The 13,257-nt window shown below is 42.1% G+C and overlaps 1 protein-coding gene across 1 annotated transcript in view; it reads right to left on the bottom strand.

Annotated features, from left to right (window-relative positions):
- Positions 1–3,977: 3,977 nt before the first annotated feature.
- Positions 3,978–13,257, bottom strand: part of Vstm4 (V-set and transmembrane domain containing 4) — a 100,424-nt gene continuing 91,144 nt past the window's right edge. The window contains exon 8 of the mRNA XM_046446717.2: positions 3,978–5,354. Coding sequence (XP_046302673.1) covers positions 5,229–5,354 — 126 coding nt within the window. The 3' untranslated portion in view covers positions 3,978–5,228. The remainder of the gene's footprint in view (positions 5,355–13,257) is intronic.

The raw sequence follows: 13,257 nt of genomic DNA on the forward strand, positions 1-13,257 counted from the left end.
AATCGAGCTGTGTTTATTAGAAAGCAGGCACCAAGTCATCTTTTACCAATGACAACAGAAGGAGGGATCGTAGCCAGGGCCACCCCCTACTTCCCATCCTGTGCATTCATTAAGAGTGGGTTCCAGATTGCCACACCATGGAAAGATGCCTATCTCTTTGGAAAAAATAAACGGAGTCGACCAGAATCAGCTCCTGTGCACTTAGTGAAAATTCCTCCCAAACAAGCCACTTTTAAAAATGAGAAACATACAATTCATTCAGAATGAGCAAACCTGTGTTCCACTTGACCTCTGTAGAGTGCACACTGCGGAGCCCTTCCTTTGAGAAACTCCCAGAAAGGCTCTCCTCACTCCCCTAGGATTGCTTGGTCTCCTCTGGTCTCTGGCTTCTTCATCTGCTTTGGGACCTGCTGTCCTAGGTGCTCCCCATCACTTGAGGCTGGCCACCCTCCCTTCTCATTGGGTGGACTCTCCCTAGGAATTTTGCCCCCTTTCAGGACTCCAGCTTTGTTTGGCCCATATTCTGAGGACACCCAGTCCCTGTGATGCCTCTGAGTCCACATTCCCAACAGTTTATGTTGGGTGTGTGGGAGACTCCCCGCTGAAATTAGGTTTCCGACTCAGGAGAACACCACGGAGTTACCTTACCTTACCCTTCCCCCTCCTCTCCAAAGGGCGCCAAATTCAAAAGTTTTTTCGACCAATCCCCGCGGGACACAGTGTCTGCTCCTGAGTCACCCTGCCAATCAATACCCTCCATGTCTCCTGCAACCCTTCTTAAGCTGAAGCTTGCAAGCTCACGCACGCTCTCTGCCCTCTCCCTCTATGCTCTCTGCCCTCTCCCTCTTCTTTCTCTCCTCCTTTTGCTCTCTTTCTCTCTACCCTCCTCCTCTCCTCTCTCCTCTCTCTTCCCTCTTCCTCACTGCTCTCTTCCTCTGCTCTCTGCCCTCCTCCTCTCCTCTCTCTGCTACTCCTTTTCTTCCCCTTCGGGGAGCCCCCCAATAAAATCTCTTGGTTGAATCTCCATCTCGGGTGAGTCACTCGCCTTTCAGTTTATATCTTTGCTACTTGTAGGAGCATGGACATTCCCTGGGAGCTTATTAGAAACTCAGAATCCAGGTCTTACCTCTGACCTCCTAAGCAAGGACTCACAGTTGACCAAGATTGCATGTTATTTGTGTATACCTTAAAACTTAGGGAACACTAGTCTATGTGCCCTCTGTCTGGACACCATTGTAACTCAAGCTCAGCAAGGCCATGCTGAATACATATCCTTCACCCAAACCATAAATTACACGTGGTTTTCCTTTCCACTGAATAATTTCTTCCCTGTGGGGGGAGGTTGGGATGTGGTTCTAGATGGGGTCATCATTCTTACCATTTGGCTGATCACCCTCTGGCCCAAGTCCTCTGGGTCAGGAGGACTGGGGACATCATATTCTCTCTGGAAGCCATCCTAAACCTTAAGGTCAACAACAAAAAAATGTTCCCTGGGACCATAATTCTGTAGGACAGTGTCGTTCCTGCTTCTCTCTTGGTCTCTGTCACTCTCCGCTTGGCAGGAAATGTTGCTGTAGGCATATCATGATTGCTTGGTCTCCTCTGGTCTCTGGCTTCTTCATCTGCTTTGGGACAGCAGCATGACCAGCCTAGTTTAGAATCATACTGTTGTAGGGATAGACGAGGCAAGGCACCGAAGATAGCAGGAAACAGTTTTATTTGGCTGCAGCCAGGTTCAGAGGGCACAGATTTTTCTGTAATCAATCAATTCCCTGAACCCCGTTCAAGTAGTTTCAGAGTTTTATACCCAGCATGTAAGGCGAGGGGCTTAGTCTGATGAAAAAAAGCAGCTTTTTCTTTCACTGTTTTGGGAAAGTTAATCTCTCAAGGACCACTCCCCCTGCCAGCTGTTACCATGGAGCCCAATTGGTAACTTCTCTTATCTTAAAAATGTAGACATCTCTGTGAAGCCCAGCTCAAGGCCAGAGGCCTTGTTTGCACATTTCTACAAACTACTATACTGGATACATTTGTGAAAAACTAGTAAGGGGGTGTCCAGCACCTGGAGTGGTGGTATCTTCCTGGCCAGTGGCCAAGTAAAACAGGGCAAAATGGAAAATAGGTAGTTTATCTACATTGAACTCTTTTGCAGAGACGTTTTTGCTGACAGTCCTCAAATCAGCCATGGTGAAGATTTCTGGAGAAGCCCAGTTAAGACTTTTCTGAGGAGAAAGGGGTGCCACTACAATACCTATCAAAGTGATAAACAAGGCCACGAATAGTCCTGAAAAGTGGATCTTGGGGTTTATGAATGTGTGGGCCAACACACGCTATTTTGCATTAAAAACTATGAAGGGCCCCATGTCATTTTCACACCTATAAGAATCAGAAGGGGACAGGCCTGGCTTTTTCTTCTTTTCCCTATGTACTACCAGAGTCACAGTAAAGAGCTGATCCTGAAGGAATCCCAGCCCTTTCCTCTATTATGGCTTTGAGCTTTGACTCTGCAAGATAATTTCATTCGGGTGTGATTTCATGACATTTTCTTGCTTCCTGTAACAGGTCCATGACAACTCTGGCCTAGGTCAAAATTCCCCACCAAATTTGAGCTTACCTGCATTCTGCCTGTGAGAAGCCATTGCATTCTGAGCAACCTTTGCTTTAATCTTCTTTTGTCAGCAATTGTCCACTTTGAAAATGATTCATCTATAGTTGTTCTTATATGATAAATTGAAGAAGTTTTTCTAATTTCTTGTTGAAGAATTATATTTCCCTTTAGTTAGTTCTAGAAACATGAGTATAGGGTCTCTCTTATAGAGAATGGATAAATAGACGCACATTTTTAAGCTCACAATAGCAAGAATGGCAAAAATAGTCACCTGAAACAAAAACCGGGTTCAAATCATCCAGTGCCTCCCATGTGAGCAGAGCTAGGATGGTTTGTTCCTGGAGATGACGGTGAGGCAGGCTCTGTGTGAATGCTCTGTAGCTTCCTACTACCCCAGGAGAAGCATTTTCAGAGGGAGGAGATAGTTAGCAGACTGCACACCTGGGTTTGGATTTGTGCAGCTATGAGCACAGTTTGGGAGAAAAGGGTTGAAATGAATCTATGACAGATATATTTTAATTGGCTCTTAAAAGCACATGCTATTCTTAGTGGAATGTGTTCATTTCCATATGTGATGACTCTAAGCTCTCACTAGATTTAAAAGGTTGGGTTTGGAGGCCTGAGGGCCTCAGAAGATATTGCCTTCTACTCTGTCACCCTGCTCCACCATTTCCTCTTCATGTGCCCTGCTCTTCCTCCCTCTTGAAACCCCAAAGGCTCTACCTGTCCATATGGCTCTTTAGTCTCCTGTGTCCCCAAAATACTATACAACCATCTGCTGGAACATAGCCATGATAAAATATTACCTATGATCATTATGATATGAAAGGTATGCTAACCATAAATTGTCCTCTCCCAAAAAAGGATGTCCTGGGATTTTCTAGTGAGTTCTTCTGAATCGTGCTGGTTCCTCAAAAGTTGTATGGTGTGTTCACTAGCTTTCAGACCTGGCATTGAGGGCAGGGTGTCAGCCAGAGACGACAGACTTCCACTTGGTAAAGGCAGGCCATTTTTGTTTCCAGGAAACCAATAGCTATTTCCATTTGGACCCTTTCCAATAAACCATAAGAGTTTATTGGAAAGGTATCGTGGGACTTTGGAAGCATTATTGTCAGGCTAAATTTGTGAACCAAAATTTGTTTTTTAAAGCTATTGCAATGAAAGTCTTAGAAATTTTTACTTTGGAAATGCAGATTTGTTTTAGCATAAATGTCAAAAAAGACTGTGTAGCAATTTAGAGCTTCCAGAATCTAGCAACACTCATTATCCCAGTTTACCCTTAAGAGTTCTACGAGAGGTTAATTCACCTTTACACACACATTGAGTCTGAGGCTATTCGGGGATAAGAAACTCAACCAAAGTCTCATAGTGATATGGAGGGGGGCACAATTCATACCCCGACTGTATTTAAAATAGATAATTTATCATATATACAATGGTCCATTACAAAGTCAATTTCTATAGCGTGCAGTAAATAGCCACCCAGAGTACACTCACATATCAAGAAACATCCTTAAAACAGAGTGACAGGATGACTTCTCCTAAATGAATCCATCTTCAGCGAGTTCAAGATTTCTGTACATCATGCAGGTCCACAGAGCAACTTCATGGATTTATGTTCCACACATCCATGATGCTCACCCAAGCCCACTACAGTTCATGTCAAAGGTTGAGCTGGGCAAGGCACTTGGCAAGCACAGGGTCTTCGTGACACACGTTTTCAGCATGGCTTATATTCCTGATTCCCCCACCCTGAGGGAACCTGGTGGAAGACTTGCTTTCCCACAAGTGGGCATTCAGTGTGAGTCGGCTGAGCTCAGCACACTTTGAAGAGCCCCACTTGCTCTAGTGTGTCCACTGTTGGCAAACTTGTTTCTTTGGAAAAGGGTAAGCAATGTTTCTCTATCCATCTAGGTTCATTCTGCTGAAACCAGCAGACCTTTAGAATGGTGTCTTTCTTGACCTGAAGCCTCTGAGAATCACGAGGTACCAGAGTTTTCAAAGACAAACCTCAGGCTTTCCCCAAATCATTCCCTCTGCCATTAAACAACCAGGATCTGTGCATCTATTTAAAACAATGGATGCCATCCTAAGTGGCTGCTTGCCATCAGTGGGTTTCTGTGCTCTGGGTGCCCTGGCAATGTTATCTGAGTCTTTGAAAACCAATTACTACATATCTACCATCTTACACTTTGGCCTATAATGGCATTTCCTGTAGCTATAAACCAGGAGTTCAATATCACAGATACAGGAAGGGTGGCAGATTACAGTTAAGATTTTTAAAAAGACTTTAACAAAATAAAATCCGGGGAAAGTAGAGAAAAAGTGTAGGAGGTTGGCTCAGCAGTCTCCTGAGGTACTCTCAGAAGCAGAGTCCTTCTGCCCCAGGGCTCAGGCCCCAGAACAGCTTGTTTGGGGAGATTCATCCAAAGGCTGCAGCTCCTATTTCTGCAGGGGAGCAGCCTCGTACCTTCCAAGGCACCTGGAATGTGTTGGGAAGGGACTCCCCACCACATGCGAAGGCACAAGTGAAAATATAAAAATAGGGACATTGTTTCTGAGGTTTCATAAATAACTGGGTGGTGGGGATAACAGAACCACAGGAGAGGAAACGGTGGCACTACAGCTTGTTCTCTTCAAAGAGGATCTGCGCATACACGGTGCTGGTGGGGACACCTTTGGCAGGCTGGTGGGGTTTGATCAGCTCCAGCTCAGCGTAGGTCAAGTTCTCCTCAGCAATCTTTGGCTATAAAACAACAACACAATTGTAGCTGACCACATGCAGTTCCACAGCACATATGTATCTTAAAGTATGCATTTTCATAGCCTTTGAGGGACTTAAAGGGAAAAGCATGGGGACCAAGTTAAAGTATATATAAAACCCATAAACATAGTTAATACAACAATTCTCATTGTCTTATATAGAACACTATGCCCTGCAAAGGAAGATTGTGAGCTGTGTTCAAGTTGATTAGGAACACTCCAAAATGTGGTTAACATTAAACCACAAAGAAAACTTTCATTCTGAAAAAAATCGAGACAGAAACAAAACATCCCAGCAGAATTATATAAAGGACTTAATTTATATAAAACTAAAATTTCAGAGTCTCTTGATGATATAATGATAAAAAAATATTACTTGCCAGCAGTATGGTTGAAACACTGCTCAAGAAAAATCCAGGCCTTACATGCTTATGGGAAAATATCTGATTTAGATCAAGCATCCAATTCAAGAATTTAGAAGAAGAATAAAATATCAGAAAGTAAAACAGAAGGAAGAAACCAATAAAAATAAAACCAGACTGCAAGAATCAGAAAACAGACAAACAATAGAATATCTAAAGCTGATGCTTGGGAATCACCCATAAAACAAATAAACTGAAAAAATAAATTGATCAATATAAAAGAGAAAGCATAAATTAGTAAAAATAGGGAATGAGAAATGGAGTAGAATGTAAATGAACAAAATCTTACAACATTTTTATGAGACTATTTTGTTCAACTCATTGAAAATATTTTGAAATACTGAGTAAAATAGTAATGTTTAGGAAAATATAAACAATGTTAATTCCAGGAAATCTAAGTGGAATAATTACCACGAAAAGAGAGAGGGAGGGAGGGAGAAAGGAAGAATGAGGTTTTGGGCTTTAGATTGATTGTTGTTGCTTTGACTTTGGTCTTTAAAAGTTTATACCCAGCTACCTTTCTTTGCATTGATGGTTCAATGGAGGGCTCAGGTGCATCTGATAAGTAGCTCAGATAAACATGTTTAGCATACCTGTAAGACTAGGAGAGACTAGAAAAAACTAATATTAAAACCAGGAGCCAGTTTATTTATCTCATGAAAATTCAGGACAAGTAAATTGATTACATTCAACTTAAGTTTCTTGAAAAAAAATGCCAAAGCAAAAAAAAAAAAAAAAAAAAAAAAAAAGCCTCTTTTCTTTGAGAGGGAGCATAATACTAGATCAGGAAGCACAAGGCAAAGATGAAGGATGGGAGATGAAGAACCAGGAGAATAAGAGAAGGAAAGACAGTGGAATGAATCTGAAATAATTCTCCTATGAATACATCATAGTGAATCCTACCATCATATACATCCATATGAATGGGGTCCTAACTAGAAGAATATACATTCCATGCTTGTATAATTATATAAAAACAAATTCTATTGTCATGTATAACTAAAAAGAGCAAAAACTCCTTAAATCCAGGACCTTCTGGTTCAGTTGATTACCAAGCAAACTGCACAGATTGTCTAGCTGCTTTTCAAGTTCAAAGTTAAGACCCTACCTAGGGATGAGAGTCTCTGCTTGTAAAGACCAAAAGTCTTTACATTGCTTCTTAGTCTTCCACATCTTACCAGCCAACAAAAACCCTGTTTACATTCTTGCCTTTCCGTTTAATTACATTTCACATTATAATGATTCCATTTAGAAATGCCATGTGTCCTCAAATAATCACTCAAAACCCAACTCATGTAAATTTTAGAACCAAGATTTATAAAATCATATTGTCCAGGTGTTTTATTGCATTACCTTGAAATTGCATTGTTTTCTAGTGTAGATTATCTGTTTATTCTTAAGTTATTTCATTACGTTTGGATATGAAAAATAACACTAGCGTTCTCAATACAGGTCACCAGGCTGGCTGGGCTGATGTGTTGTTTTCATACATTTTTATGATGTTCCTATAGTAAGCATAATTTAATAAAGCCAAAGCACACTAAATAAATAATTGCATCTAGAAAAGCAATAAAAACAAATAAAATTAGTACTTTCATAAGTGGAAAAGGTACTTCAATTACTGCTACAAGCAACAACCCACCATAAAATGTGTACAATCATTTCCCTTATGCATATTTCTGGAATATAATAATTTGATTGAAGATATGAGGCAGCACACAGGAGGCTCGGGATAGTGAAGTGCATACAGTTTCCAACAGAAGATGCATAATATCAGTCCTTGGCATCTTTAAAGAACCTATTGTTTTTTTTCTGGCAGGCACACTTGTCTAGGACCATCAACCATTGCTTAATTACATTTCCTAACGTGTTTAACTGGGAATAAATTCTTAATCGCCAATGAAAGGGGGCAAATGTATACTCTTCACCAAGCTACTTTTCTTTGCATTGATGCTTCAGTGGAAGATTTAAGTGCATCTGAGAAGTAGCTTAGAGAAATATTGGGGGCATGTGATTAAGACTAAATAAGACTAGTGAACTGGTAGTAAAACCAGGAGCCAGGAGCAGTATGTAATGGTTAAGTCAGCATGTGGTTGCAATGGAGCAGAGCCAGGTGAGAGATCCACTGCAGGGCCCCACCTGTGTTTCAGGTGATGAAAATTCACTGCAATCCCAATTAGACAAACCCAATTTAACTTTAATTAAGAAATCACTCCTAGTGTCTATGGCAATTCCAGAACTGGAGGGCAGCCATGGAGTCTCTAAAGATGAACTAGGAAGTATTTTGTTAGTTTGCCCTTTCAAGTCCCCTCCCTACTCTTGGAAGTACAGGAAGGATAGAAGTTCAAGTTCTGCAAATTCTCCATCTGCAAATCTAACCAACTGTGTATGGATAATGTTTGGGAAAAAATAACTTGATCAGTGCTGAACATGTAGATTTTTTTCTCGTCATTATTCCCTAAACAATACAGTGTAACAACTATTTGCATAGCATTTATACTACATTAGGTATTGTAAGTCATCGAGAGATGATTTAAAGTATACAAGAGGATGTGCACAGACTATATGCAAATGCCACACCATTTTACATAAGGGGCTTGAACATCAGGGGCTTTGGTGTCTAAGGGACATTAGTGTCAGAGTATAGATTTTAATAATGTTGAACAGGCTGTTCACAACCAAGCTTATCACTTTAGGTCCCATGAAAGCATAAAGGGAATTGCAAAAGTAGGATATTCAGGTCTCATACCTGAGCTGTACCTTTATGTCCAAATGTTGCTATAGTCACTGTGGAAGAGGCAGCAGAGGTGAACAAACTGCTGGGAAGTCCTGGTAGCCCCTTAGTAAAAGCCCTAGAACTTTCTAAACATGTGAGAAGCAGTGCTGCCATTTCTTCTCTCCAGGGCTCTTTGGTTTATGCTTTTTCCCCTTCCGGCCAGCCTTCAGACTCTCCTGGTCAGATTCTTTCTATCCTTCAAAAAAGGGCTACCATTTGTTATCTATGTGTCCCTTGGTATCTGAGGGGGACTGGATCCAGAACTTCACAGATCCCCAAAGATGATCAAGTCCCTTGTATAAAATGGTGTTGTGTTATAATATAATATTATATATATAATATTATAATATTAGTTATAATATCTAATATGATGTAAATACTATGCAAATGTTGTTATATTAAAATATCTAGGAAATAATGACTAGGAAAAAAATATGTACATGTTTAATACAGATGCATTTTTTTTCTAACATTTTTCAATGTGTGGTTGGTTGAATCCATGGACATAGAACCCACACATACAGATGGGCTGCTTTGTTCAGCAGCTTGGTATCTTATATGTACCCAACACCTTGTCTTCGGCTGATGGGAAAAAAACATTTCCCATCAGCCGAAGAGAATTCTCTTCTCAGGTTGGAGGAGGGTTTTATGAGCAAGGGGGGTTGGAGGGCAGATACAGACAGATGTCAATACAGAAAAAGGCTAGAATGAAAGAAACTTCTCTTAATTTGATGAAAGTGTTCTCGGAGAGGAGGTGAGAAAAGTTGCCCTTTGGCATCATCCTGTGATTGACTTCAGAGCACAGGTACAGGAAGGATTTCGACCTCAGTTCAAATGTAAGCTGTGTGACCTTGGGCCAGTTGCCTCACTGGTGCTCAGGGACAATGATACATGCCTTGCTGGTATCATTGTCCCTGATATCAGGGACAATGAGGAGTGAGGATGTAAATGAGGTTTGTGAACATATGGGCCCAGTGCCTGCCCCAAAGAAGGTACTAAATGTATCACTGCTTCCTCCCTAGAGAGTCAGTCAAAATACCATCCATTTTTGCATGTTCTGAATTCTTCATGCATCAACAAGAATTATGGGAACAATTAACCTTGGAAATTAACAAATTCTAGGAAATTCATTATTAGGGGCTAAATGATGTCCCTCAAAATTCCCATATTGAAGTGCTAACCCCCAGTACTTAGAACTGACTATATCTGTAGATGGGTTCTTTCAAACACTAGTAAAGTTAAAATGAGCTCATTATCACAAGCCCTAGTCCAAGATGACAGATGTCCCTATCAGAAGCAGAGATTAGGGAGAGACATGTACAAAAGGAGACAGATGTGAAGACACAGGGAGAAGATACATCTGCAAGCCAAGGAGCAGAGCCTCTGGAGAAACCTGCCCTGCCAACACCTTGATCTCAGAGTTCCCGTCTTCAGCACTGTGAGAAGGCACATTTCCATTGCACAAGCCCTCAGTGTGTGGCACTTTGTTGTGGTGGCCTTATCACACTAGTCCATTAGCCAAGGTGGGGACAGAAGAGAGAGGAAGAAGAGAAAATAGCCCTCCTGGAGGAAAAGGGGATGAACTACCTGATTAGGGTGGGTGGATACAAGAGATCCGTGCACTTTCTGTCAACAGCTGAGGAGAGCATCCCACCCTTGGAGGGGACCAAGGTCTGTGCATGGATCCCTGATTCAGTGAGGAATAGGGCTAGAGAAAAAAGGTCCTAGGACTAATACCTCCTACACACGACTCCCAACCCCAGTTGCCCTGTCCTCTGTGGGCTACAACAGATCTAGGTGGTGGGCTGGCAGCACAAGCACTTCTCCAGCTTTCAGAAAAGAGCATTGGACTCTGGTGTTTATATTCTAACTGCTAAGAAGAGCACTTGGCTCCAGCATGAGGGGTGCAAAACAAGACCCAGCTGTGATGTCCCCATCTGAGTAATAAGCCTGGCCGCCACATGTCAAGACTGCTACAGGACAGTTTTTAGCATCTGAACTAAACCCAGAGCTGGGATGGAACCCAAGGTTATTCTCATCTTTAAAACTGAGAACACAGAGCCTCTGCATGAGAAAAGTCAGTTTTATTGTCGCATGACTTCTGCCCCAATCCCTATGCTCTCCCCTACTCCTCCAGAGAGCTCTCTCAGGCTGATTTTCTTTCTTTGCCTTTCTTTATGCTGAAGACCTAAGATGAAGCAAAATGATGTGCAGAGAAGCTGCAGCTCAGAAAGAAACTGGGCTGAGGTCTGGGATGCACCAAAGAGAAGACAGAAAAGTCCTATAGAAAAGGGCTCATGGGGGCTGTGGCTGTGGCTCAGTGGTAGCACACTTGCCTGGCATATGTGAGGCACTGGGTTCGATTCTCAGCACAGCATACAAATAAATAAAGGTCTATCAACAACTAAAAAAAATATTAAAATAAAAAGAAAAGAAAAGGGCTCATGGCCCTGGAATGGGAGTCTACTAGGCCTGTCTGCTTAGACTTTCTGGGCAAGGTCTCTTGTTCCTTCTAATGAAAACAAATGAAATGTGAATGAAAACCAAGGCTGACATGTTCAAGAAAAAAATGACAGAGGAGTGTGGACTTTGGCTTCAGTGAACCCCTGGACCAGCCTGCATTCTACTCAGGGTCATCCAGGTTTGGATGACAGAGGGATGAAATTCACCCAACACTCAGTGATCCCAAGATCACTGTAGGATGTAGGGCTGTTCCCACAGTGGTGAGGGAGCGCTTCTGCAGTTTGTCTCTTCAAGGGATACTTTTTTGTAACCTACACAAAGGTGCCATAAGTCGTGGCAGAGGCCCTGGCCTTTGCCCAGATATTTTGTTCTATCAGATAAATAAATGCCAATCACTCCCAGTCAAAGCAAAATATACAATATAAGCTTTGGGGTTCACATTCCCATGGCTAAATAGAAGGACCAGCTGGTGAGAAGTGGCAGCATTTAATCTCTGTCTGCTGCTTTCATGTGGAAAAAGATCTTCGCCGATTAGGGGAGAAAGGAAGAGAGGCTTATAATACCATGCCAACAGCATCAGGAGCTGGGCCAGAGGACAAATGCCTTCAATGCACAGGAACCTGCTGATAGCTGCCTCAAGATCTGACCCATTATTTAGAATATCAGAGAAGTTCTTTTAGCAATAATGACACAGGTTGCAATGCCCCAGGGGAAGGCATTTATGTACTTTGGACATCCAGAGACCACTGAAAATACCAGGGCTTATGCTATGAATGCAAAATAGCCTACGTGATCTGCTGGGCCTCCCTCCCAGGCGTCCCTCTGAAGTCTCCCAGTTCAGGTTTCTGTTGAAGCTAAAACCCTTGGCATGGAAATCCTCCTGCCCTGTATACAAGGTGGATCTCAATTCCTTCAAAACCCAACCAGGCTTTTGTGGTGACCTCCCTGACACTGTCCTCTGCATACATGTGATATCCTCCTGTACTCAGAGCCTCTGGAATTTCCCTCCTCCCTCTTTCTAAACTGCCCAATGGGTAAAAAATGAAGGGATTTTATAATAAATTGTTATGAATTTATTTTTAAGTTAACCCAAGAATGTTCTAAGTATGCTTCTGAGCTTTGTTCTTAAAGATATACAATGCCCTCTCAAACCTGCGGGCAGGTTCACACACCTGTGCCCACATGTGTGCACACTCAGTCCAAAGAGTACAATTCTATTTATATCTCCTACTGTCTTCCAGTGGTATAAAGGAGGTTTTTAAAAAATGACATGGGGCAAAATTGACTTTTAGGTTCAGAGTTCTATGAATTTTAACGTGTAAATTTCTGTAACCACTACCACAATCAGGATACAGAACTGTTTAATGACCCCCACTCCCATACCTCTCTATAGTCATGCATCCCCTCCAACTCTAACCTCTGGAAACCACATATTTCTTTTCTGTCACTGTGATTTTGTCTCTTAGTGTCACTTAAAAGGAATTATGGAATATGTAACTCTTTGAAACTGCCAGTATATAATTTTTTGAATCCCTCAAGATTCATCCAAGTTTTGTGTATAGTTTGTTCCTTTCATTGCTGAGAAGTGTTCTAGGGTATTCTAGAGTTAGCATACCCATCCACAGTCAGCATATCCATTCCCCTGCTGAGAGACAAGTGGGTTAGAGTCATCAAAAACATCCACTCATAGGTCTTTAGGGGGATACTTTCATTTCTCTAGGGCATTACCCTGCAATGGAACTGCTGGGTCACTTGGCAAGTGTGTGTTTAACTTTATAAGAAACTTCCCTCCTGCTCACCAAAGTGTGAGAGTTTTGAGTCTTTCACATCCTTGTCAGCACTTATTTTTCTTTTATAACCATTCTAGTAGGTGTCAGTGGCACAGTAATGACCCATCCTAGACTTTAACTCCAGTGCTCACAGGCAGATGCTGAGTCAGATTAAATTCTCATACCTCCTCATCCCCTCAGAAACTAGGGAAGGATTATCATACAGCACAGATCTCCAGTGCAGATCTGTGAGTCTGGTGGACTCCTCCCTTGAGGGTGGGCAAGGAGTGTACAAGTGCTACAGCTCCAGACAGCCTGTCAAGCAGCCCCCACCCTTGTGTTCCGCCAGTGGGGAAGAGCAGCACCCACAGATGACAGCTCAGGCTGCATCTCCCACCTCTAATTTAAGCCTTTCCTTCCCAGTTATAGGGTGATGATTATGGAAAGAACATCTAC

This window comes from Marmota monax, unplaced genomic scaffold (genome assembly GCF_021218885.2).
Source record: "Marmota monax isolate L192 unplaced genomic scaffold, Marmota_monax_Labrador192_F-V1.1 WCK01_AAM20220418_F8-fsc00207, whole genome shotgun sequence".
NCBI classification, from domain to species: domain Eukaryota; kingdom Metazoa; phylum Chordata; class Mammalia; order Rodentia; family Sciuridae; genus Marmota; species Marmota monax.